We start from the raw sequence: 25301 nt of genomic DNA on the forward strand, positions 1-25301 counted from the left end.
AGACTACAGGCTGGTAGATAGGCAGCAGTTTACTGGCAATGTAAGTCGAGGAAACAGGAAAGGTGGGTCTCATGGATTGGATGAGCTAGGTGAGGACAAGAAGAAAAATAGGCAAGAAACCTGAAACATTAAAAGTTTCAGGACAGGTCATGGGTAAGGGGAAGCAGCAAAGGAAGCTAACAGGTGGTCTCTGTCTCAGAAATATATATATCCATAATTACTACTGTGGCAGAGGATGTTAGATCAGAGGAAAGGGGTTTGAACAGATGCTGGTGATGAACAAAAAGAACACTACTTTTATCCCACAATTGATTCTAGCGTTATGGAGATGTACAGCAAGGAAACAGACCCTTTGGTCAAACTTGTCCTTGCTGATTGGATATTCTACATTAATCTAGTCTCATTTGCCAGCATTTGGCTGATATCCCTCTAAACCCTTCCTATTCATATACCCATCCAGATCCCTTTAAATGTTATAACTGTACCAATTTTCCACCACTTCCTGTGGCAGCTCATTCCACACATGCACCACCTCCGCATGAAAAAGTTGCCCGTTAGGTCCCTTTTAAATCCTTCCCCTCTCAACTTAAAACCAATGCCCTCTAGTTTTGGACTCCCCTACCCTGGGGTAAAGACTTTGACTATTCACCCTATTCATGCCCCTCATGATTTTATAAACTTCTATAAGGTCACCCCTCATCCTCCAAAGCTCCAGGGATATTAACCCAAGCCTACTCAGCTTCTCCCTATAGCTCAAACTCACCAACCCTGGCAACATCCTTGTAAATCACTTCTGAACCCTTTCAAGTTTCGCAACATCTTTCCTATAGCCAGGAGACCAGAATTGAATGCAGTATTCCAAATGTGGCCTATTGAATGTCCTGTATGGGGAGGTCCACAGCGTGACCTTCCAACTCTTATACTCAGTGCATTGACCAATAAAGGCAAGCGTACCAAACATCTCCTTCACTACCCTGTTTACCTGCGACTCCACTTTCAAGGAACTATGAACTGCACCTCAAGGTCTCTTTGTTCGGCAACACTGCTTAGGACCTTACCATTAAGTGTCTAAGTCCAGCCCTGATTTGCCCTATTAAAATGCAGCACCTCACATTTATCTGAATTAAACTTCAACTGCCACTCCTTGGCCCATTTCTCCATCTGATCAAGGTCCTGTTATACTCTGACATAAAACTTTCTTTGCTGTCCACTACACCACCAATTTTGGTGCCATCTGCAGACTTACTAACCATATCTCCTATATTCACATCTAAATCATTTATATAAACAACAAAAAGCGGTGGACTCAGCACCGATCCTTGCAGCACACCAGTGATCACAGGCCTCCAGTCCAAAAAGCAACCCTCCACTGTTACCCTCTGTCTTCTACCTTTGAGCTAGTTCTGTATCCAAATAGCTAGTTACCCTGTTTTCCATGTGATCTAACCTTGCTAAATAATCCACCATGCAGAACCTTGTTGAATGCCTTACTGAAGCCCATACAGATCACATCAACCGCTCTACCTTCTTCAATCCTCTGTTACTTCTTCAAAAAACTCTATCAAGTTGGTGAGACATGATTTCCGACACTCAAAGTGATGTTGACTGTCCTCAGTCAGTCCTTGCCTTTCCAAATATATGTAAATCCTGTCCCTCAGAACCCCTTCCAACAACTTACACACTGATGTCAGGCACACTGGTCTAATAGTTCTCTGGCTTTTCTTTACCACCTTTCTTAAATAATGGCAGCCAACCTCCAGGTCTTCCGGCACCTCACGTGTGGCTATCGAGGATACAAATATTTCAGTAATCAGCCCAGCATTCACTTCTGTAGCTTCCCACAAAGTACACCTGATCAGGTCCCAAGGATTTAACCACTTTTATGCATTTTAAGATGTCCAGCACCACCTCCTCTATAAAATAGACACTTTTCAAGATATCACTATTTATTTGCCCAAGTTCTGTCACTTCCATATCCTTCTCTGCAGTAAAAACTGATGCAAAGTGTTTAGTATCTCACCCATGAACTGCGGTTCTAAGGCAGCCTTGCTGATCTTTAAGGCTCCCTAGTTACTCTTTTCCCCTTAACATATTTGTAGAATCCCTTTGGATTCTCCTTAATCCTATCTGCCAAAGCTACCTCATACCCCCTTTTTGCCCTCCTGATTTCCCTCGAGTATACCCCTACTGCCCTTATACTCTTCTAGTTGCAGTCAGACAGTGGGGCCCCAAGTGTATTTGATATGGTCCACTTGAATCTACTCAACAGCTAAACCCACCAGACATACACTAACTAGTGGCTCTTGATCTTGAAGTAAGTTATCAACAACATGAACATAAGAAACAAGAACAAGAGTAGACCATATAGCTTCATAAGCCTGATCGGCCATGCAATGGCATCCTTGTTTTTTTTTCCCCTTCAATATCATCTTTAATTAAAAAATCTTTCTCAACCTTGAGTATACTTAATGATGGAGAGTATGCAATACTCTGAATAGAGGATTCAAAAGGTTCTGAATTAATACATTTCTCCTCTTCTCAATCCTTAATGATGGATCCTTTACTTTGAGGTTGTTTGCCAGTGCTTTAGATTCCTCAACCTCAGGAAATAACATCCCAGTCTAATCTGTCAAGCCTATTCAGAATTGTGCATGAGAATCAACGGGATCACCTTAGATTCTCCTAAACCCCAGGAGGTCTACGCTGAATTTACTCAGCTTTTTATCATTGAGCAATCCTCTAATTTCAGGAACCAATCTAGGTGAACCTATGCTGTAATGTTACCAAGGTAGTATATCCTTTCTGAGACATGGAAACCAAAGTGGCACATGGGAAGTGTGGCCAGATTGAAGACCTACACAACTTTAGCAAGACTTCCTTATTCTTGTACTCCACCCCCTTTGCAATAAAGACTAAATATTATTTGAAACAAAAAAACAAATTGCTGGAGAAACTCAGATCTGGCAGCATCTGTGGAAAAAAAGCAGAGTTAACGTTTCGAGTCCAGTGACCCTTCTTCAGAACACCAAATATTATTTGCCATCCTCTTTACTTGCTGTACCTGCACACTAATGTCCTGGGTTCCTTATTGTTAAGCCACTCTGAATATCAACAGCTAAAGGCTCTCAGAACATTTAAAAAAGTTCAGCTTTTCTATTCTTGTAACCGAAGTGAATAACCTCACATTTGCCCATATTATGCTTCATTTGCCACTTTATTGCCCAGTCACATAATTTACCTATGTCTCTGCAGCCTGTTGTCCTCTTCATAGCTTACAATTGAATTTAGCTTTGCATTGTCAGCAAGCTTTGATACATTATTCCAGTCTCAAAGTCCAAGCAATCAGTAAAGATTGCAAACAGCAGAAACATAGAACAGAGCCTTGCAGAATTTCACTAGTTACAGCTGGCGACTTGAAAATGCTCCATCTACTCCTATCCACTATTTCCTGAACTAATCTACTGTGCATGCTTATATATTATTCCAGAGCTGTTTTCTTACATGTTAACCTTAATGTTAGTCTTATTTAATGTCTTTTGAAAATCCAAGTATAGTAATCTATTAGTGCTCCCATATCCTACTGGCAAAATCCTTAATAAACTCAAATAAAATTGTCATGTGTTTTTGTTTTCATAAAACCACACTGAAAATTACATTCTGATCAGACAGAGTCGCATCAAGACTTCTTTATTAATAGATTCCATCATTTGCCTAATGACTAACATCAGGCTAACTGGCCTAAAGTTTAGTTTTCTCTCTTCTTTCTTTTCTGAATAACAAAATTACATTCACTAACTTGCAATCTGTTAAGACCATTCTGAAATGTACAGAAATTTGGAAAATCAGTCAATATATCCACTATCACTGTATCAACTGCAGCTACTTTTAGAACACTAGGGTGTAGATAATCAAGAGCTAGGCATTTGTCAGCTTTAAGTTTCTTTAAGGCTCTTTTTCAGCTGATATTAATAATCTTAAATTCCTCACACTTATTTACTTCTTGGTTATTCTTTATTTCTGATACTGTATGTAATTTTGACTCCTGTGAAAACTGACTCAAAACATTTGTTCAATACCTCTGCTATTTCCTCATGATAATTTATGCCATCTTTGCCTCTCAGGAGCTGTTTGCTTTAGCTACCTTTTACCTATGTAAAAGGTCTTATAGTCTGTCTTTTGAAAAATCTGGCTACACGACTCTCATATTCTTGTACATGGTAACAATGAATGTTCTATTCAGCGTATTGCTCCACAGACCAGTATAATACAGATCAGCATCACTGTCTCTAATCACAGAGTTTCCAATTGGATTAACACCACTGAAAAAGGGAGAGAAGAGGAGGTATGTATTTTCTCTCATGAGAGTGAGGGGAAGGGAGGGAAAATAAATGTTACCTCAGGCATTTTCTTCTGCCTGTTTGTGACCTGTTTCAGTAAGATATTGATGGAAGGTTAAATAATCAGATCACCATTCAACACCTTGTTCAGGTCTGCTGCAGTGCAAGGGCATCCAAGAAAGGAAAGCAAAAACAGATTAAAAAGAGCAAGTTTCACCCTCAAAGCATAGCAATTGAATTCTTGTAATAAGATCAGCAAAGACTCTTTCAGGAAACTTGTTTATTACAGAGCTGCACATAGAGCATCTGCACTCTGCACACAGCAACCAGCCTGACCTTCCAGTTGCTATCCATTTTAATTCCCCCTCCCACATGTCCGTGCTTGGTCTCCTCCACTGTCAGAGTGAGGCCAAACGTAAACTGGAGGAACAATATTTCGCCTTTGAAGCTTATAGTCCAATGACCCTAAAATTGACTTCACGAGCTTCAAAATCCCTTCATCCCAGCCTTATCCCATGTCAAGTCCTCCCTCTCCTGACGTGACCCAACCTGTCATTCTTCCTACTCACTTATCTGCACCACCCTTTCCACTGACCAATCATAATAACCCCCTACCTGCATCCACCTATCACCATCTCTCCTACCCTTCCTCCCCCCCACCCCCACCCCCCCCCCCCCCCCCCCCCTCTATTTATTTCTGGACTCTCCTCCCTCTCCCCAGTCCTGACAAAGGGTTTCAGCCCAAAACATTGACTTACCTGCTCCTCAGATGCTATCTGACCTGCTGTGCTTTTCCAGCCTCACACCTATAGACTCTGGCTTTCAGCATCTGCAGTCCATGTCAATATCACTCGAAGGACTACATCATCACAAATCTCTTTCCTGAGCTAGTCAACAAACTTTTTTACCTTCTGGTGCTGTCGAAGTATGCACCATTTCAAACCCTGGTGTCATGCCTCTTGTTGAGGACTTTCAGTCAAAAGATCCCTTTAAAAAAATCTCACCAACCAGCTAATCAGCAAATGAAAACACTGGCAAGAATTCATGATCATGGAAAATGTCCTTAATCTTGGAACTGAGTTACACCATGACACTTTAATATTAAACTCGCCTTGGGATTGAGGGAGTAAACCATAGAAACCAGTATTTTGTCTGTGCTAAGTTAGCTTAACTTGCGAGGGTAGCAGCAAAGGCATTATAATTGATCTCAATATCCCAGCTTATGAAGTGGAAAAAAATTGGGCCAGTGTTCCCATTTATAATCAGTTCTCAGTAACCCATCTAGAAACCTACATACATGGACACTAGATGAGAATAACTGTTAAAGTCTTTGTTGTCAAATAGTTAGCTATCATAGCAAAAGAATTACATTGGAAGAATGGTCACTGAGATGACAATGCCCCATGGGTATAATATTATACTCTAGCAACTGGTTCATGTAAGAGTGAGGATGCAGTAAAATTAGCAGAATAAAATGAGAAAAATCTTCAAGGTCCATCCTGAAATTCTTATTCCACTTATGAAAAGGATCCATGTGAAAGGAAGAAAGAGTTTCTACATCCTTAGTTTTGACTTTTAAAAAAAAAAAAATTGTAGAACTGAATTATTCCCCACTGTTGAAAATAAAGGATTGAGGAGCTATGACTGAAGGTCCATTATAGTGGAAGCAAACAGGAATTGATCCAGGTCTCAACCCCTTTTTGGGCTCTGCACCAACTAAACAGTTATCCAAAATTATAATGGCAGACGGAAAAATTTAATCATAAATCTTTTCCAGACTGACTGGAAAAGCACAAAACAATAATTTATAAAGCCAATGCCTCAAATTATAAGCTCCCAGTTCAGTCCATTAAAGGTTCCCTAAATTAATTTAAATATTTCCTTTGTTTCTACCCAAGAAGCCAAATTTTCCTGACTGGGATTTTGATCTACTAATCTGATGAAGTATCAATTAAATATTGCTATTTTGTATGGTTTTGATTTCAAGGCCACAAGTCTATTTATACAGCCCCCACCCCCCCAGTTAAATCTAAACTTGCTTCAATATACTTGAGGGTAAGTGACATCGCAATAGATTTACATGATCTTTAGGTCAATGAATCTGTATAACATTATATTATTTACATAAATCTTTGAGTGTCCCTTGATTACAACAATTAAGACTATAAATACTTCTTACTCTAGCTGCCTACACTAATATTAATATTGACCTTTCAGGTAATCCTTTAATCCCTTGCGATGCCTGTGCATCTCATTTTCATTGAAGGTTATATTTAGCTGTTGTTGAGGCAGCTGAATTGAAAACAAGAATTTATTCATGGAACATGTTTCAAATTCATTAGAAGTTTGCAAGAGAATTGTCACTGCTACAGTTCACTTTATATTGATGTTACCCATCATAATGATAATTCATCTAGTTAATATTCATTAAGAGTTAAAAGCTGAGACCCCGCAGGCATGAAAATGCTATGATCATATGTGCAACAGTTCAATTTCACAATATTGGGGAGAGTTTTAAAAACAGTGAGAAGATGTGACAGAACTTCAATAAAATGGCAGAATTTGTTGATGTAAAGGAAATTCAAGAGTTTACACTATAACATAGCAAGAGAAATAATCAAACTGGCATGTCACCTGTTACAATTTCCTCCTAAAACACACTCAAAATTATTTGAGTTTACTAAAAAATTAGATGCACAAAATGTACTCTTGTTCTCTCTCTTTCCAGAGATTCATATATTTTTGTCACTAAAATGGAACATCATTCAATTTAAATGCAATTTGAATTAAATATTACATTTGTTTCAATGTTAATGTTTTTACATAGAAGATTTTCATTTTGATAAGTTAAAGCATTTCATTTAAGCACTTTATCAGTTATGTTTTAATTGTAATTTTGATGCTTAATAGAATCTATAAAATGCTGTTGAAAAGCCAAACATATAAACTGTGTGTGCATGTAAAAATAATCACAGTGGTGTTGAAAAGACAATACAACAAAAAATTAAAATCATAATAATTAATTATTTTGGTCAGCCTTAATACCTTTGTTCCAGTAACAATATCATGATGTTCCACTGTTAGGAAATACAAGTTGCCTTTTCAAAAGTTAAAACATTTTTAATCAACACTCAGATAATCAGTACCATTCCATTTCAAAAAAAAGGTCACTGATCTTCAAGTTAAATAAAGCTGCTTTTATATTCAACTGATGCCATTAGCTTTCAACATGAGGTCTCAAGCAGTTCACTGGATTTGCTTATGTCAGTAGCTAAATACATTTTGTGAATAAAAACTGGGTTTTCCTTACTGCCAAGTTACTTTGGCATCCAGTAAAACTGTTCAGCAGAGTCAACATGTATATTTTGTCTGCAACATAACACTGAAAAAAAAGAGTAATTCTACATTTTTAATCACTATTTCAATTTATTTATTTTATGTTGTGGTGAACTAGGCAATCTAAAGCACCCAGGAAGCTTGTACAAATCTGTTGCTACAATTATAATCTTTCTGCCCATGGTTTAACAAAAGGTATACTGTCATATTTCCCCTGTTATGAGGATTTATCCAGTGTTTTGATGTTATGCTGCAAGATCTTTGTTCACATGTCCCACAGAGTTAAGCCTACTCAAAATTCCTGATTGTAGCTGGTGTCTGGAGATTGACAGCCCTGTTTAACTGTAAATATGGGAGTGTTGTACCTTGCAAACACAGTTCAACATAACCGACAGCATCAGTGTGGGGAGTACTACGATAAAAGAAAACGTGCTTACCTTCCTAACACAAAATGGTCATTTATAGAAAAGGACAGTCAACTGATTTAGAAAACGCATTAATTGTGTGTGGACAAACTTATGGAAGAACAGTTTTAAATTATTTTCACTTGTAAAATGTTTAGTATTTCCAAGATGCAAATTGAGACACTTTATAAAGGATGCAGCTGATGACTTTTACTGTTGAAATGCAGTAATGATACCGCATACCTTGAACAGGTCAGAAATCATCTTTGAATTTTTACAGGGAACATACATTATAATCTTACAGACATAATTTATTGTCATGCTGTCATTAGGAACCAATTTTTCTTTGGTGACCAGTTTGCAAAATGAGTGCTCAGTTACCAACCTTCAGCACAATTTCATTGACTGTGTTGGTGTCTGCTTCAAAGTAGAGATGTTTGTGGTCATGATTGCTTAGATAGGTGAGCTTGAATACTGCATGGCCTGCAAGGCAAACAAAGGACAGGAGTCAAACAGATGAACAGAGTTTTACTACGGATGCAGCTTGACAAAGAAACAGATGGTGATATTAATGTCCCATCAGCAGAACAGAAGGAAATTGCATGATGGCGACAGCCTCCGCATGTCATTTCAACATCATTCAGGCAAAACTCACCACAAAGGCAGAGAACCCTTTTTAATATAATTTCATTCCCCATCCTATCACAATGGACAAAGTGCAAAATCAATCATTTGGTTAGTTAGGTCCTCTGTCAATTCTTTCTGTTCTTTGAGTTGTGATGGGGGAGGGGAAGCATCGGTGGTGAGAGAAGAGAAGAAACCAGACTGTGCTTGGTATGACCATTACAGGAAAGTAAGTACTAATATTTGTGGTAGACTTATAGAGGCATTTACTGCTTCACACAGATATGTTAATAATCTGCTACATGACCTTTCCTAAATACTACAAATCCAGGTGGTTATATTAACCGACACTACAAAATAAAAGCTTTTAAAATTATCTTTTGATGCAAAGTCAAATTTTGAAATACATGCTTAATCAACACCCATTCCAAGCACATTGCTCATGATATAATGTAGTGTGGTGAAAACATGAGAGTACATAAGCTTTTAGAATTTCTCTCAGAAATAATCGAGAACATTATAAATGCAGCATCAGAAGGACAACATTGCATTATTTGTATTCCTACCCCCTCCGCCACCAACTCAAGACCACTAACTCATTATGGACTTATTATGAATCTCCAAAAGTAGTTAATTCTACAAATTTGCATTTAGACTGTTTTGTCACAAATAGCAGCACAGTGGTACAAGCACATTATTCTGTCAACATACCAGGCCACTGACTGGTAAAGGTAACGTTGTCACAGTCCAAGCTGACCATGGGGCTGCTCTCTCATTAGAGGTAGATGACTGGTGATGGTTTAGCCTGAGGGTCACCATGCCTCAGGTGAGGGAAGAGATTGAGAACAGTCCTTCATTATATTCAGGATAACATCACTGGTATAGCACAGTTAGCATTTCAATCGTCCACATGGCAGGTTTCTGAGCTCCTCTGTCAGAAGAACCATGAAGCAGGAATAGAAAATGAAACCAACCCACACTGCAGTCATACATCTCCAAACATGGGCAGTGAAGGAGGGAAAGGAAGACAGGCAAAAGTTATATAGAAATAAGTGTATCCTGAACATACGCTCAACTTGAAACCAAAATCATGAGTAACATTTCAGGAATGTTCCTTCGAGTGCATCACTACCAGTGACAACAATATTCCTGCACCACTGAAATTTGAGGAATGAAACCCATAAAAACTTGAACTTGCAGAAAAGTTTTACAACACCTGGCCAGGTATAACAAATTTGAATTTAATGGTTTACTTATCAGAAAACACATTTGTTCTTTATAACTCACGGTAAACGAACATCTATCAAAATTTCAAATAGTAAACTAAATTGCTTTCTTGAATGCTCCAAATTAGTTTCAAGTGGGGTGTTTTAATATTATCATTGATGATATTTATTTATAGCTAAGGATTAGCAGTCATCGGGCAGATCTTGCATGGATAAAATAGTGAAATTAATAGCACTTACTAATATGAGGTAAGTCAGTCTGTAACTTTTGCACACAAACAGTTAAATGTGAAAATCCCAAATTTGTTGTCGGAGGTATTGTGCTCCTCCCCAGGTTGTACTATTACAGTCCTTGCTGATAAATTCAACAGTATAAGGAATGCAATGCCATGAACTTGAGGTACATGTCTATTAATTCCTCACAAAGGATATCTGGAAAAGTTAGGGCTGGTGCATTCAGGAATAAGTGAATTTTTAATGGGGGTTTGTTAAGTGCGAATTATTGTCAAGCATCTTCTCTGACACGGAGAATTAATTTTAAAAAGTGAAGGGGGTGAGCTGAAAGTCTCAATCCCCAAGAGGTTAGTATTGAAGATGTAGAACACTAAGTTTTGTATTCTCTTAATCCCATCTGTCTTTCCAAATTTTTATACCATTTCGATTTAAAACTTATACTTTGTGCTTTATATTTACTAATTTAGATGTTACATGCATCACATTAAAGATGCATTTGAAATGCTCGAGGGTAGTGGTAACGTCATCGAATTTTCATTCCAGGATACCATACTAACGTTCTGGGGACATGGGCTTGAATTTCACTGTGGCAGATGGTGCATTTGAACTCAATAAAATCTGGAATAAAAACTGACTTAATGGTGACCATGTAACCACTGTTGATTAACGTTCCCTCTAAGCTGCATGGCTTTGTGACATAATACAAAGCTATATTTTTGTTGTGTAATTGCAATTTTACCAGTGAACATCAAATACCTGTGGATGCAAATTTCACACAGAATATTTAAAGTTGCCTTTTTGAGTCTCAAAATCATCCAACAGATTAAAGCTTTTGTGAATTTCCTTGTACCAATGCGCCTCCATAAACCTCAATATATATTGGACTTGAAACAGTTCAACTTTGCACGTTCTTTTAAATCTGCCATTTCTCCACAGGAAAAATTAATGATATCCTACGTCATGAGATAGCTGCTGCTTTTCAAACATTGGCAACCTATTCAGATCAAATTTCGGTTTGCAAGAATTTGGAATTAAAATTGAAAAGGTTGCTTCATAGTGATCATCATAACAAATGCCATACCGAAATATTTTGCCTTTAGATCTGGCTAAAATCTATCCATAAATACTAAAACAAGACATCTAGTGGCAGTAAAAGGTTACTGCTCTTGCCTTAGATTTTTGACTGAGGAGAAAAGAAGCAAAGCTATATGAAATAAATAAAACATTACATACAACCTCAGGATGAATCATAGAATCCCTACAGTGTGGAAACAGGCCCTTAGGCCCAACAAGTCCACACTGACCCTCAGAGCATCTCCCCCAGACCCATCCACCTATAACCCACTTAATCTACACATCTCTGAGCACTATGGGCAATTTAGTATGACCAATCCACATAGCCTGCACATCTTTGGACTGTGGGAGGAAACCACAGCACCTGGAGGAAACCCACGCAGATGCGGGGAAAATGTGCAAACTCCACACAGACAGTTGCCCGAGGGTGGAATTGAACCCGGGTCCCTAGTGCTGTGAGGCAGCAGTGCTAACCACTGAGCTACCGTGCTGCCCCAAAGTGACAGCATTGTTGATGCGATTTACATTATTTGGTTCTGACACGAACAAAGGCATTTTGTAAAATAAAAATTATTCGTGAAGGCGGTTAAACACAGTTAAATTTACAAATCAGCCTTTATTCTGAATTCCACTTTATGCATTGAATGAAGATAACTTTTCACAAGATGAACTTGAGGATTTTCTGCTCAAAAATCTTCAGTTAATTATTTGATTTGATTTCAGAAGTACGAGATTTGAGTTTTTGGTTAATGAATGGAAAAAAATTGAGCAAAAATATTTGCAGATGAACAAGGAGAACAAACAAAATGCACTACTGATAACATCATTTTTCAGTAATTGACCCTGCACAGCTCGACTTTTATTCAGTAGAACACATAACCATAATTTCTGAGAAAGAAATATTTTAGGCCAAATGTATCCCTACAGCACTCCCCTTCTATCCCAGGTATTGTTTTCATAAATAATTGTATTTAAAATTACCTTTTAATGGTCAAGGTGGAGATCAGAATTTTTAATATACAAATTTATAGATTTATTTAGGATATCTGGTTGGCAACGATTTTACGTATTGGCACTGGGAGGAATGGTTGGGTGGAATGAGAGACGAGAGGGAAGAAGCAGTGAGACAGCATTTTCAGGAATATTAAAAAAAAACAAAAAAAAACTGTGAATGCTGGAAATCAGAAACAATAACAGACAATGCTGGTCAAGCTCAGCAGGTCTGGCAGGATCTATGGAGAAAAGCAGAGTTAATGTTTTACATCTAGTGACCCTACTTCAGTACTATCAACTCCATCCTTCTCCTCAGCAACAGTCTGGGATTAAGTAGGTCTGTTCGCAATCTCAATGTGAAATTCGACTTGGAATGAGCTTCCAACCACATATTTTTGTCATCAAGATTGCCTATTTACAGCTCAGTAACACTGCAATTATGTACCATATTGGCTCATCTGCTGTTAAAAACCTCAAGTCGTGTCATTGTTACTATAATACTTGACATTTCAACACATTTATGGTTGGTCTTCCAAACTGCACTGTCCATAAATATGAGACCATCCAAAGCTTAACTTGCATCAAAAACCGTTTCCCCTATCATCCAAGTTTGTTGACCTACACTGACCTGTGTCAAGTAACACTTGATTTGAAAAATTCTCACCCTTGTTCTCACATCCATCAAGGGTCTCATCTATCTCTGTCTCAGGGGTCTGCTCTAGTCCCACAATGTTCCCAAGACATATGTATTCTAATTTTGGCATCTCCAATTTGAATTGCTCCACACTATTGGTGGCCATGCTATCATTTGCCTCAGTGTTACCCCTGGAATATCTTCCCTACAGTTCCTTACATTGCATTCCTCTTTTAAGAGGCTCCTTAAAACCTCTCTTTGACCAAGTATTTAGTCAGCTGACCTAATATTTGCAATTGTGGCTTGGTGTAACACTTTTTAAAAAAAAATTTGTTTAAATTAATTCATGTCTCTGGCTAGTCAATCATTTATTATCCATCCCTATTTGCCCAGAGGGCAATTAAGAGTCAACTACATTGCTGCGGGTCTGGAGTGACATGTAGGCCAGACCATGTTAGGAGGAAGATTTCTTTCTCTGAAGGACATTAATGAACCTGGTGGGATTTTCCTGAAAATCAGAAAAGGTTTTATGGTCAAACGATCCTTAATTCCAGATTCTTTACTGAATTCAAATTCCATCATCTGCCATGGCAGGATATGAACTCAGGTCCCCAGAACATTAGCTGAGCTTCTGATTAATAATCTAATGATAATATCACTCGGCCATTGCCTATCCTATTGTGTTTCATTACATTAATGGCATTATGTTCATGGTGCTATTGAGATCCAGTTGCTATTGCTCATCACAGACTGCATGGATATTTGGACTGTGGATTTCTGTGCCCTTTGGGGCAATTTGCTCTGAGTATATTAGCAATTCTGTCTCAGGCATCACTGAAGTGAACTAGTTATGGGTTCTAAACTCCCAAATGAAACAAGGAAAATTAGCCCTTTTTGAAAAAAGTTTAGTACCGTTCTAAATCAGTTCAAATGTGACTGGCTTTACTGACCAGCTGCGCTTTCAGATCTTGAATTCACTTACAAGTAACACAGGAACAATAGTTTAGACGATATTTCTCCAGGGTCATTGCTAGTTTTAAGGCTGTCATTGGTAGATAGGTCAACCGAAACTCCACATCTTTAAGTGAAAATGGAGGTTCAGGCAGTAGTTAAGTTGCCAGTGGTAAACCACAAATACTCAAATATTTCTGCCCTTGACAGAGGGGATAAAGAGGATGGACATGGCTAATATGAAACAGTTATTCACAGTTGATTTGATCTCCCCTAGAAACTTCAAAGCATTGGCTATCTCCACAACTGCTTCATTGCATCTTCCTTACAACCTTACCAGGCAAACCTTAAAGGGTTAAAAGAATAGTCTTCTTAAATAAGTTGACCATTTTGCTAACATTGTTCAGCAAAATACTTCAACTTTTTCCTGGATTATTTAATCTTAAATGCAAAGCTACATAGCAAGTAAATTCCAAGCCAATCAGAAGGCAATACAGAATGGAGACAAGGCTACAATACTGGAGCACCAATTTCAATCAATACCTTGTTTAACATTGTTTAATATTGGGAATTTGGGTAACAACAAAGCGAAAGATGACCCATGTCTTAAATCTTTGGACTATGTTAAATGCTCTTCTAGGGCTGCTGAGAGTTTACTTTCAGCACGACAGCAATCATAAGTTGAAGCCATGATCTAGTGCTCGTACTAAGAGATAAGACCATAAGACATAGGAGCAGAAATTAGGCCATTCGGCCCATCGAGTCTGCTCCACCATTCAATCATGGCTGATAAGTTCCTCAACCCCATTCTCCTGCTTTCTCCCCTTAACCCTTGATCCCCTTGATAATCATGAACCTATCTATCTCAGTCTTAAATGTACTCAATGACTTGGCCTCCACAGCCTTCTGTGGCAGTGAATTCCATAGATTCACCACTCTCTGGCTGAAGAAGTTTCTCCTTATCTCCGTTCTAAACGGTCTTCCCTTTACTCCAAGGCTGTTTCCTTGGGTCCTAGTCTCTCCTACCAATGGAAGCATCTTCCCAACATCCACTCTGACCATGCCATTCAGTATTCTGTAAATTTCAATTAGATCCCCCATATCCTTCTAAACTCCAATGAGTATAGTCCCAAAGTCCTCAAACGTTCCTCATACGTTAAGCTTTACATTCCCGAGACCATTCTCGTGAACCTCCTCTAAACATGCTCCAGGACCAGTACATCCTTTCTGAGATATGGGGCCCAAAACTGCACACAATACTCCAAATGTGGCCTGAGCAGGGCGTAATAAAGCCTCAGTAGTACATCCCTGCTTTTATATTCAAGTCCTCTCAAAATAAATGCCAACATTGCATTTGCCTTCCTGACTACTGACTGTGTCAGTATGTGTGATGTGTGTGCATACCTTTTGTTTCAGGAATGGAGATTTTCTATACTTCATATAAATTTCAAAACTCAGAATGAAGGAAATATTTTCTGGAGAAAATCAACAATGAATTGAAAATTTAAAAAAAATTAAAGGCAAATTCATATACTAAAAAGTTGAAGGAAAAGAAATCCTTTATATAACCCAGATGGTGAAGATCAGGTACACATTTTGCAAATAGCAAACAATAATCATGCTGCATCAGAATAGATGGAAAGAGGTGACCTTTTATAACATGGAAACAAATCAGACAGTTACTAGGCAAAAAATCTCCAACCTCAACCTCTGTGACGGTTTTTCACTAGTCTAACTCAGTTTGTGTTATGGTAAACACGAGACTACGAATGTTCCTGCATTAACAGAAATATCCTACAGTTTATGTTTTTAAATCCACAAATATTTCTGCAAAAGAATGGGAAACTAAATACTCGTGACATATTAATTAGAGCTTCCTACTGTTTTCATTGTAAAAAGGGCAATTAAACATAATTATGATTTAGTAACCATTAAGATAAATTCCCAAATCGGAAATTGTCAAATAATTTAAAAAATATTTTAAAGCATTTGACAAAAAGCCCCTAGTGGTACTAATGTCCAATGTATTTTCAAAATCTCAATGAAAAAAATCTTAATTAGATGCTCATTAGTATGTAAATACATTCATGTTTTGTTATAACCGAGTAGAGATTGTTCTACAGAAAACCCTGTTTAAAAAGTTATTACAACTAATTCAAAGCTTGCAATTGGTTGGTTTATAGACTTTTTCTAAGAAGAAAAATAATACTTTCTTATTTCAGTGTTAGTGGTGCAACATCTGGTTTAATGAGGCAATTCTGTTTGTTTTGACTTTTGTTATACTGGTGGCAAAATTTAAAAAAAAACACACACATGCATAATTTTCTCAATCTTTTATGTATACAAATGAGCTGCTTGAACAGCTGCTCTCTAATATATTGTCTTCATATGGGAGGCTAAATAGTGCATGTTGGCTGCTGATGTAACAATGTGGAATGCTGAGGCCACTTGGGTCTATTCCCTGAACCGTACAAATACAAAGAGTTATGGTTATAGCTATGAATGGAATTGACCAATTCTCTCCTCCTCTCCCAGCCCAGAAGGTCAAATTGAAGCACCTCTACTGTTAACCAAGATCAGATCTGCCATATTTGTACTGACCAGAGATTGAATTTAGGTTTTTTTGATATGAACGATTGTGTTCACAAGGCAGTGAATTTGATTTGGGTGTCAAGGGAACTAGCGTGACTTTAGTGTTGAAAGTTTTCGTAGGAAATTCAACATATAACACACAAAATATTTTTCAAAGAATCTGCAAAGCTTAATAGCACTTTTTAAGACGTAACTGTTTTGCCATGAAATGCTGTAATTTGTTGGTACATATCTGATTCAGTAGTACTGAGATTAGTGAGTTAATGTCAAAAATAACACTACATATTTAAAGGTGCTGCATACAGAATTCATGCTTGCCACAGTTATAGCACAGCTGTGTTTTTATTCTTTTAATATGCTCCAAATACAATCTTTTTTAAATGGCATGTAAAATAAATTAATAATAATTTAATTTGGTGTTCATTCTTTCTCAAGATCAAAAGAAACACAAAAACTCAACCTAACTGGTGTTGTCAGAAGATCAATGAGTCTAATGCTCCCAAACATGAAGCATTCTTTCCAAATATTCAGTTCTATTTTCACACTTTTGATGGTGCGTATTTTAGAATATATATATGTGTGCGCGCGCACGTTTGCGTGTGCGTGTGCATAACTAATTACAATTGGTATTAACATTAAAATGCAAGAACATTATCCATTGAAGACAATTAAAAACTAAAGAAAGAAAATATGTTTTGTAACTGCAAGTCTCCAAAGATGCAGTCTGACTTTTTATTTAATAGCATGATGGAAATATAAGAAATACTCAGTATGTCTGGCAGTATCTGTGAGGAGAGAAAGAAGTTAATACTTCGAGTCAAATATGACTATTTCTCAGTGAAGAGTCATAATTGACTCAAATCATTAACTCTCATTCTCTCTTCACAAAGACTGCCAGATTTGGTGAATCTTTCCAGGATTTCAGATTTCCAGCATCTGTAGCAACTTGCTTATGTATCATTGTATAATTTTGGTAGCTTGCGAAGAACTGGGGGAAGAGGCTCAATTTCAGGAAACTGAAACAGAGAATCCTTGATAAATGAGAAGCTAGAAAAGTAGTGACCATGGGAGGTATTAGGTAGATGTAATAGAATGGTCTTGAGGATGCATTCACTCAGAAACTGGATTAAGAAGAAATTCTGAGTAGGAAAGCACAAGGATAGCTATGGAAGATCAAGTTTGTTAAAAATGCTGCAATATTTGAATACAAAAGACAAAGCAGATTAATTCAAGTACAAAATATTTTAAAATATTGGGATAATAGAGCGTAATAACACAATAGTAAGTAGAACAACAGAAATAGAATACATTGAAGCAGCAAATTCAATATAGTCTATTTTCATAGCTACCAGTGAGATAATTTACATTGTGTTGACATGGGAAATATTGATAATTTAAAATAAGACAGGAAAATAGGGATATTAAATATCAGAATTCCCTTCAGAACTGCAATATCCCTCTGCTAAGATATATTTTGATAGCTCTTTCAAAAGAAAAGCAGTTAGTTTCAACAGTGTTTTGCTTGACCACTATTTTTCAATATATTGAGGAAGCAAGTTCAGCTGAATAACAACGCAATGTATGACAGTTCAAATTCCACTATTTTGTTGATAGTAACACATTTGACTAACCAAATATCTTTGATGTGACAAGGTATGAACTTCAACAATGTTGAAATTTAAAACAAAAATCATCATAAAATAGAGATGGAACTGAAAGTAGAGAAGATGGCTTACATCATGATATATTGCCTTTTTAAATAATACTGCATGCCAAACCAGTCACCACTAGTTGGATAGCCCCTGGGTTTAAATATTATAATTAACTGGGACTCCACTCTGTGGCAAACTGACAGAAAAACTCCTTATTAATATGTTGGTTAAATGGCAGGGACTGCAGTGACGAGCTGTGTAAGAACTAAACTCTTTGCTGCAGACTCCCACATCCTTTTCCTTATCTTACAGATTTCCCCTTCTACCACCTGAACCATTTTGGAATGCATTGCAGCTCACCTTGTAAATCACAGTACACCCCACTGCCACCACCACCTCACCAGTCTTGTTTTAGGAACAGATGATAAATAAATCAAAGTGCACTAAGCAGTGCTTCCACATGGCAATCGCCTCCTTCATTCCTTCTGCAGCTCATCAATCAAACTATTGTCTACTTGAAAGCTAAGGCTTGTAAATGTCATCTCCACTCAAGCCCAAGGAGAAGAAAATCAAAATGTTGCAAGGCGTTTTAATTGGATAGTGTAATTAAACTAAAAAAAACCCCGGTGGACCAGCTTTGACCAGATAGCCAAGACCCTTCTTTATGGGGGTATGAAATAGTATTTGTTATGAGAATAAGGCAACATGCATCTGATTATTTCCTATACTTACAATCTGGGTATTGCTGTTGCTTGCTACAATCTCAGTTAGGTTTTGAATAAATTGAATAAAACCCATTCAACTCTTTATTAGCAAATTTTAAAGGGAAGCAAAAATGTACCTACTCATTAGAAGACAAAATAAACTTGCTCTACATGCAACATCTGTATTGGGTCTAAGAAATTAGACAGAATTCTGACTTTTTTTAAAACGATCATTTCTCAAAGGATTGAAATAGTTAAATCTTTTGAAGAATGACTTTTCTTTACAGAACACCATTTTAATAATTGCAAGAATGTTTTTGTGGAGAAGAACAATAGAAAGTAAAGAGAAAGGAAAATGAAGATAATCTCCCCAGAACAGATATTTACGTATTGGATTCCCTTCTTCTCTAAAATCCTTGTAAGTTTAGAATAGAGAGGTGACTTGTTTCTAGAGCTCTACTACCCTCACAGCCATTTAGAGGTGCACAAGAACCATCGGAGTTGCGACTTCCCATCATAACCTTGCCCACTCCACTCATCTAGTTATATTACAAAAAATAATTATGAATTGCCTATTTCTTGTCCATTTTAATGATTAATTAAACATGCCAATGAAAAGCACCCAAGTACCAACAATATTTTAAGCCTCTATTATCAGTATATTTCTTAATTGGCCAGTATTTGAAAAGAATTATGTCAGAATAGAATGTCCTGACCAGTCAAAGTAATGAACTGAAGCACTTACCCCAGCAACAGTAGAAAGAGCCTTATAAATTAGAGCATGCACACAGATTGGCACTGATGCAGCAAGGAATTAAAATGATGCCAATGCTGACTCATATTGCCAAATCACATTATAGGGACTTTGGAAAGAAGGGGCTAGGACAGTACTCCATAAGATCAAGGCCATTTTTTCCCATAAATCCTCTAAGTCTCATTCTATAAATGAAAATGTTGAATAATTTCAAATTATACCACAAGAAGGAAAATAATATTCTCCTGTAAATGGTTCCAACAGTAGTGCCAGTAGGAAAGAATACATTAACACTTTGAGGTGGTGTGGCAAGATGTTTTTCTTTATATTATCACCAGTACTCTATTCAACATGGATTAAGTAGCACCAGGACAGGAAAGTGCATCAACAGAAAAATTTGCACATGGCTTTTAAATCTTGCCACAAATCGACGAGTTGGCACCAGACTTCAAGTATAGACTATCTTGTCTGACAACTGTGGAAGTATTCAAGAATTCCAAATATATTTTAAAAACTGGACTTATAGCAAGTTGGCACTTGCTGTTCTGTATCAACCCTACACCAGCATATTAGGAATGATTATACAAATTATTTCTTTAAAAAATTTTTCTCAGTAATTTTACTGAGGTAGCTGAGCATATTTGATGAACAAATGTATTAATAGCATTTTGCTAATTATTGCTCATATGTAGTAAAGTCACAGAAAAGACCAGTATTAACAGAAAGTCAGTAAACAATAAACAAATTAAAATTATATTCTTTTAAAGTTGGTTTCCAGTGCAATTCATATTACAGTTAGATTCTAGGCATTAATTACACAGAATGGAGTAAATATAAGAAAGGGGCACTGGAGGGCACAACACTACATTAGCATGTGTCAAATACCTTTGGTTTTAAATGAAAACTACATAAAAGCATTTCTGCCATCAATTTTGCTATCACTAACAGCCAGCATGAATTCTGCAAGAAAAGCTATTTTCGTGCAGATGTGAAATTCAATGAAAAAGACCGACTCTTGTAGGAACATCAATCAAAACGTCGGCTACAGTGACAGATCTCAACGGTGAGGGAGGGTTAAAGGTCACAGGTTAAGGAAAAAGCCAAGCTCTGGTTCAGCTCTAATATCTCTGCGGTGGAAGTCTTGCAAAGGTACACCCTCCTGTATTAGCCTACTATCATTAATCTTCTTGCCACCTTCTTTAGCTAGTCGAGCAGAACCGCTCAATAGAAAACTATATGATGGGGCACTACTAGGAAGGGCCAGTCCCCATTATCAGGTTAACATTCTGTTAAGCCCCTCTGCAGCAATGGAATGATAACTCTTGAAGAGATCAAGGTCACATGATGTACTGCACGCAATTAATGACAAGTGGGATTTAACAGAAGAGTGCAGCCTCACAAAAGAAGAAGCTGAAATGTCTTTGTTACGTTTAATAGTCTGAAACAAAGCAATCTTTCATCCAAATTCAAGGTTTGACATCTATATTAGCATACTAGCATTTCTCAACATTTCAAAATGGTACAATACACAATGTGTTTTACTGGCTTTTGTGTTAGCCTTTTTTTGGTGGGGTGGGGGGGTAACGGTGCGCACTAATTCAGTGTATCATTCCAAATGTATTGCATCTGAAAAACTACTTATCCTTGTATTTTGCACTGGGCCTCGAAACCATTTGCCCTTTCGATCCTCCTCTGCCTGTGTCATAAGCAAATGAAAAACCATTTTCAAACTCCTTTTAGTTCTGAAAAGAGAGTTACGCTGGACTTAGAACATAGATAGAACATAGAACAGTACAGCACAGTACAGGCCCTTTGGCCCACGATGTTGTGCCCAACTTTTACCCTAAATATAAGGATTATCTAACCTCCACCCCTACCTTATACTATCATCCGTATGCCTATCTAATAGCCGCTTAAATGTCCCTAATGAGGCAGAATCCACTACCCTCTCCGGCAATGCATTCCACGCCCCTACCACTCTGAGTAAAGAACCTACCTCTGACGTCTCTCCTATATCTACCTCCACTCACTTTAAAACTATGCCCCCTCGTAATAGCTACCTTCACCCGAGGAAAGAGTCTCTGGCTGTCCACTGTATCCATACCTCTGATCATTTTGTACACCTCTATCAAGTCACCTCTCATCCTTCGTCGTTCTAAAGAGAAAAGCCCGAGCTCTCTCAACCTTTCCACACAAGACCTTCCCTCCATTCCAGGCAACATCCTGGTAAATCTCCTCTGCACCTTTTCCAACGCTTCCACATCTTTCCTGTAATGAAGCGACCAGAACTGGACACAATACTCCAGATGTGGCCGAACCAGGCTTTTGTATAGCTGGAGCATAACTTCACGGCTCTTGAACTCAATCCCTCTATTAATGAAAGCTAACACACCATACGCCTTCTTAACAACTCTATCCACCTGGGTGGCAGCTTTCAGGGAACTGTGGACATGAACCCCAAGATCCCTCTGCTCCTCCACACTGCCGAGAATCTTTCCGTTAACCCTATATTCTGTTTTCAAATTTGTCCTTCCAAAATGAATCACTTCACACTTTTCAGGGTTAAACTCCATCTGCCACTTCTCAGCACAGCTCTGCATCCTATCAATGTCCCTTTGTAACCTAGAACAGCTTATCGCACTATCCACAACTCGAACCACCTTCGTATCATCTGAAAACTTACTAATCCACCCTTCCACTCCTACATCCAAATCATTTACAAAAATCACAAATAGAAGAGGACCCAGAACAGATCCTTGTGGTACACCACTTGTAACTGAGCACCATGTTGAATATTTTCCATCCACTACCACCCTTTGTCTTCTAAGGGTCAGCCAATTCTGAATCCAATCTGCCACATTTCCCCCTATTCCATGCCTCCTTACTTCTTGCATGAGCCTACCATGGGGAACCTTATCAAACGCCTTACTTAAATCCATGTATACCACATCCACTGCTCTACCTTCATCCACCTGTTTGGTCACCTCTTCAAAGAATTAACTTGAAAATGTTAACTCTGTTTCTCTCTCCATAGATGCTGCCTGATGTGCTGAGCTTCTCCAGAATTATCTGTAGTTGTTAATTAGTAGTAAAACTGGTGAGCAATTTTGAAAGGCAAATATAAAATAATGCTGACTTTATGCTGTGAAATAAAACAAATAATAAAGCCCCTATATTTCAATACAAAAAGGGGATCAATTCTTCAAAAAAATGTTTACTACTTATGGGAATTGGTTAGCTCTGTTCGCTAGATGGCTGGTTCAATTCCTGTACAACTGAGGTCACAATGAAGGTCCCACCTTCTTAACTCGCCCTTTCCTGAGGTATGATGACCTGCAGGTTAAACCATCAAACATTAACTTGCATTTCTTTAGTTCCTCTAATTCGGAAAATGTCTAAAGAAGTTTCTTTAAATAGATGGATTTTAAGGACCAGGATGCGCCTCCATTCATCTAGCCCCAATGCTTTAGATCTCTCTCCCTAAATTCCAACTTCTTATCACGTTAAGAGAAACAGGTATTTGTTCTGGTGCCCTGGCTAATTATCACCTCCATCCTAACACCAACAAACATACCAAACAGAGATTAACTATTCATTAAAATTATTGTTGAGATATTGCTATGTGTAAAATTCATAACTAAATTTGTGTGGCTTATAACAGTTGCATCACTTCAAACAACTCACTGTTTCCAAAGTGCTCAAGATATTTTTGAGGCATGAATGAAATAAATTTATTTGGTTTTAAAGTAATTTCTCAGTAAACAAATTCCAACCCCCAAATGTTTATACCATTTAGAAATACTTCTCATTTTATATTATGGCTTATCTTTTGAAAGTGACTATCCTATAAACCATATATGGTAGAGGATATAAACTCTCTGGCAGCAAGTGCAAATTCTTACAGAAATCGAAAGGGTCACAAATCCATAAGCAAAACAATTAGCGTTTTATCATTTTAAATCTTAGTTCCCACAAGAAAGGAGCTTTATTGCTTTGCTATTCTAGAGTTCAATGCTGTATTCTGCATTGTAAAAAATAAAAATCCCAATGTGTCCAGTTTAAAAATCAATATCACAAAATACTTAAGAACTTCTTGAAGTGAATTCAGATGTTGCATCTGATCAAAAAAAATCAAAATCAAAACCAACAAGAATATGAACAAGAAATTCAAAATCTTACATTTTATCCTTCTTCAGGCATGTTTAATAAAAATCTCCAAAAGCAATACTCACGATGTTAAAGTATCTACATATAGATTAAAATGGTTCTGGTTCTGATAAAGTAGAAAAGGAACACTGATTTCCCTCTACAATAATTAGTGTGACTGACATAGAACCCCAATAACTGATTGGTAGTGGCAAATCATATTAAATTCTCAACCTAACAAATTTGACTGGGTTTATCACCAGTAAATTCTGATGGATTAACAACATACAGATGCATCATGTGAGACAAAATATTGTTCAACTTTTAGATGGCTGAAAACATAGAAACTGGTGTCAGTAAATATTATGGATATGCAGCCACCATTCTAAAGGATAAAAAATGTATCATAGGCACCACTGTCTTATCTAATATTAAACCTGTGGACAATACAGGGCTCTAATTTTTCTATTTGAGTGCATGCAGTCACTCACACAACAGCACAAAGATACAGCAAATAAATGTAGTACTACATACTCGGACTCTTCTCTTCCACAAGGTCACAAGCGCAGAGTAGATCAGAATCAATCGAAATGGGTTTCTGTTTAATCCAGAACTTGGTGCTGGCCTTCTGATTAGTAACAGGGTCTATCTCCACCTTTTCTCCCGAGATACCTGTGCGTCAGTGGGGATATAAACCAGTGGGCTGTGTAAGTGATTTTATATCAACTTTTTGACACACTTTATAAATCTTAATGGAGTAAACACAAAGTGATCTCTTAAGCCTTCCAAAACTCAGCTTTTTTTTGCATTTTATGAAGTGCTGAATACAGAGCAGATTTCAGGACCACCAAGTAAATAAAAATGATAAGAATATCTGAATTGGATTCTGTAAGCTTCAAAACACCACAGTGGTACAGTTTTCTCATTGTGGCACCACTTAAATTAATTGTTTTATTCAGCTGACAGGAGTAAGATCTCAAACTAATATGAGAGGTATGCAAACAAACAGAATTCATAGCATCCCTCCATTCTGTGCAATTTAAAATTAAATATTTCATCAAATTCTCGTTCAATTGTGGTTTCATGCTATTACAGTAATTATATTATTCAGGGAACACAAAAGCCCTTTCCTCTTAACACATCATATAAATACCTAGAAACATGTTAGAGGTAGCAAGCAAATGCCAACTTTGAAAGATGTCATCCAAATCCTGAGACAAATGGTACTGAAATACATGAATATTTTATACATGTATAAAATACACAAACACACACACACACACACACACACACACACACACACACGTTTTTTTCTGGTTACTCAAAATGTCAAATCAAGCTCAACAGGAAGCTACCTACCTAAAGGTTTTGATAGTGCTCAATGATTGACTAGAATGAGGACAAACTGACAGCAAACAAATTGCTCCATGGTGTGGAAGTAGAGTAAATGTCACAACATAACTATGTCCTAATTGAAGTAATAGGATTTTCCATCACTCATCTGAGGGAACTGAATGTTCGTGTTAAACTTTTTTTATGAATGTATAGTAAAATCTTGCACGAGTTATCCTCAAAATCTTATAGCTTGTTACTTATGTATCATATAAATAAAAGTCAAAAACATTTCAGTGGAGGCAAAA

The 25301-nt window shown here is 37.3% G+C and overlaps 1 protein-coding gene across 3 annotated transcripts in view; it reads right to left on the minus strand.

Moving 5' to 3' along the window:
* The window catches only part of mapkap1 (MAPK associated protein 1), a 253844-nt gene that overhangs the window by 12820 nt on the left and 215723 nt on the right, over positions 1-25301 (minus strand). For all 3 annotated transcript variants that reach the window (XM_048613545.1, XM_048613547.1, XM_048613546.1), the window contains 2 exons: positions 24196-24333; positions 8463-8560 (listed from right to left, as the gene is read on the minus strand). In XM_048613545.1, the coding sequence (XP_048469502.1) occupies positions 8463-8560; positions 24196-24333 (236 nt within the window). The remainder of the gene's footprint in view (positions 1-8462; positions 8561-24195; positions 24334-25301) is intronic.

The sequence above is a fragment of the Rhincodon typus genome, chromosome 28, assembly GCF_021869965.1.
Source record: "Rhincodon typus isolate 14 chromosome 28, sRhiTyp1.1, whole genome shotgun sequence".
Taxonomy (NCBI): domain Eukaryota; kingdom Metazoa; phylum Chordata; class Chondrichthyes; order Orectolobiformes; family Rhincodontidae; genus Rhincodon; species Rhincodon typus.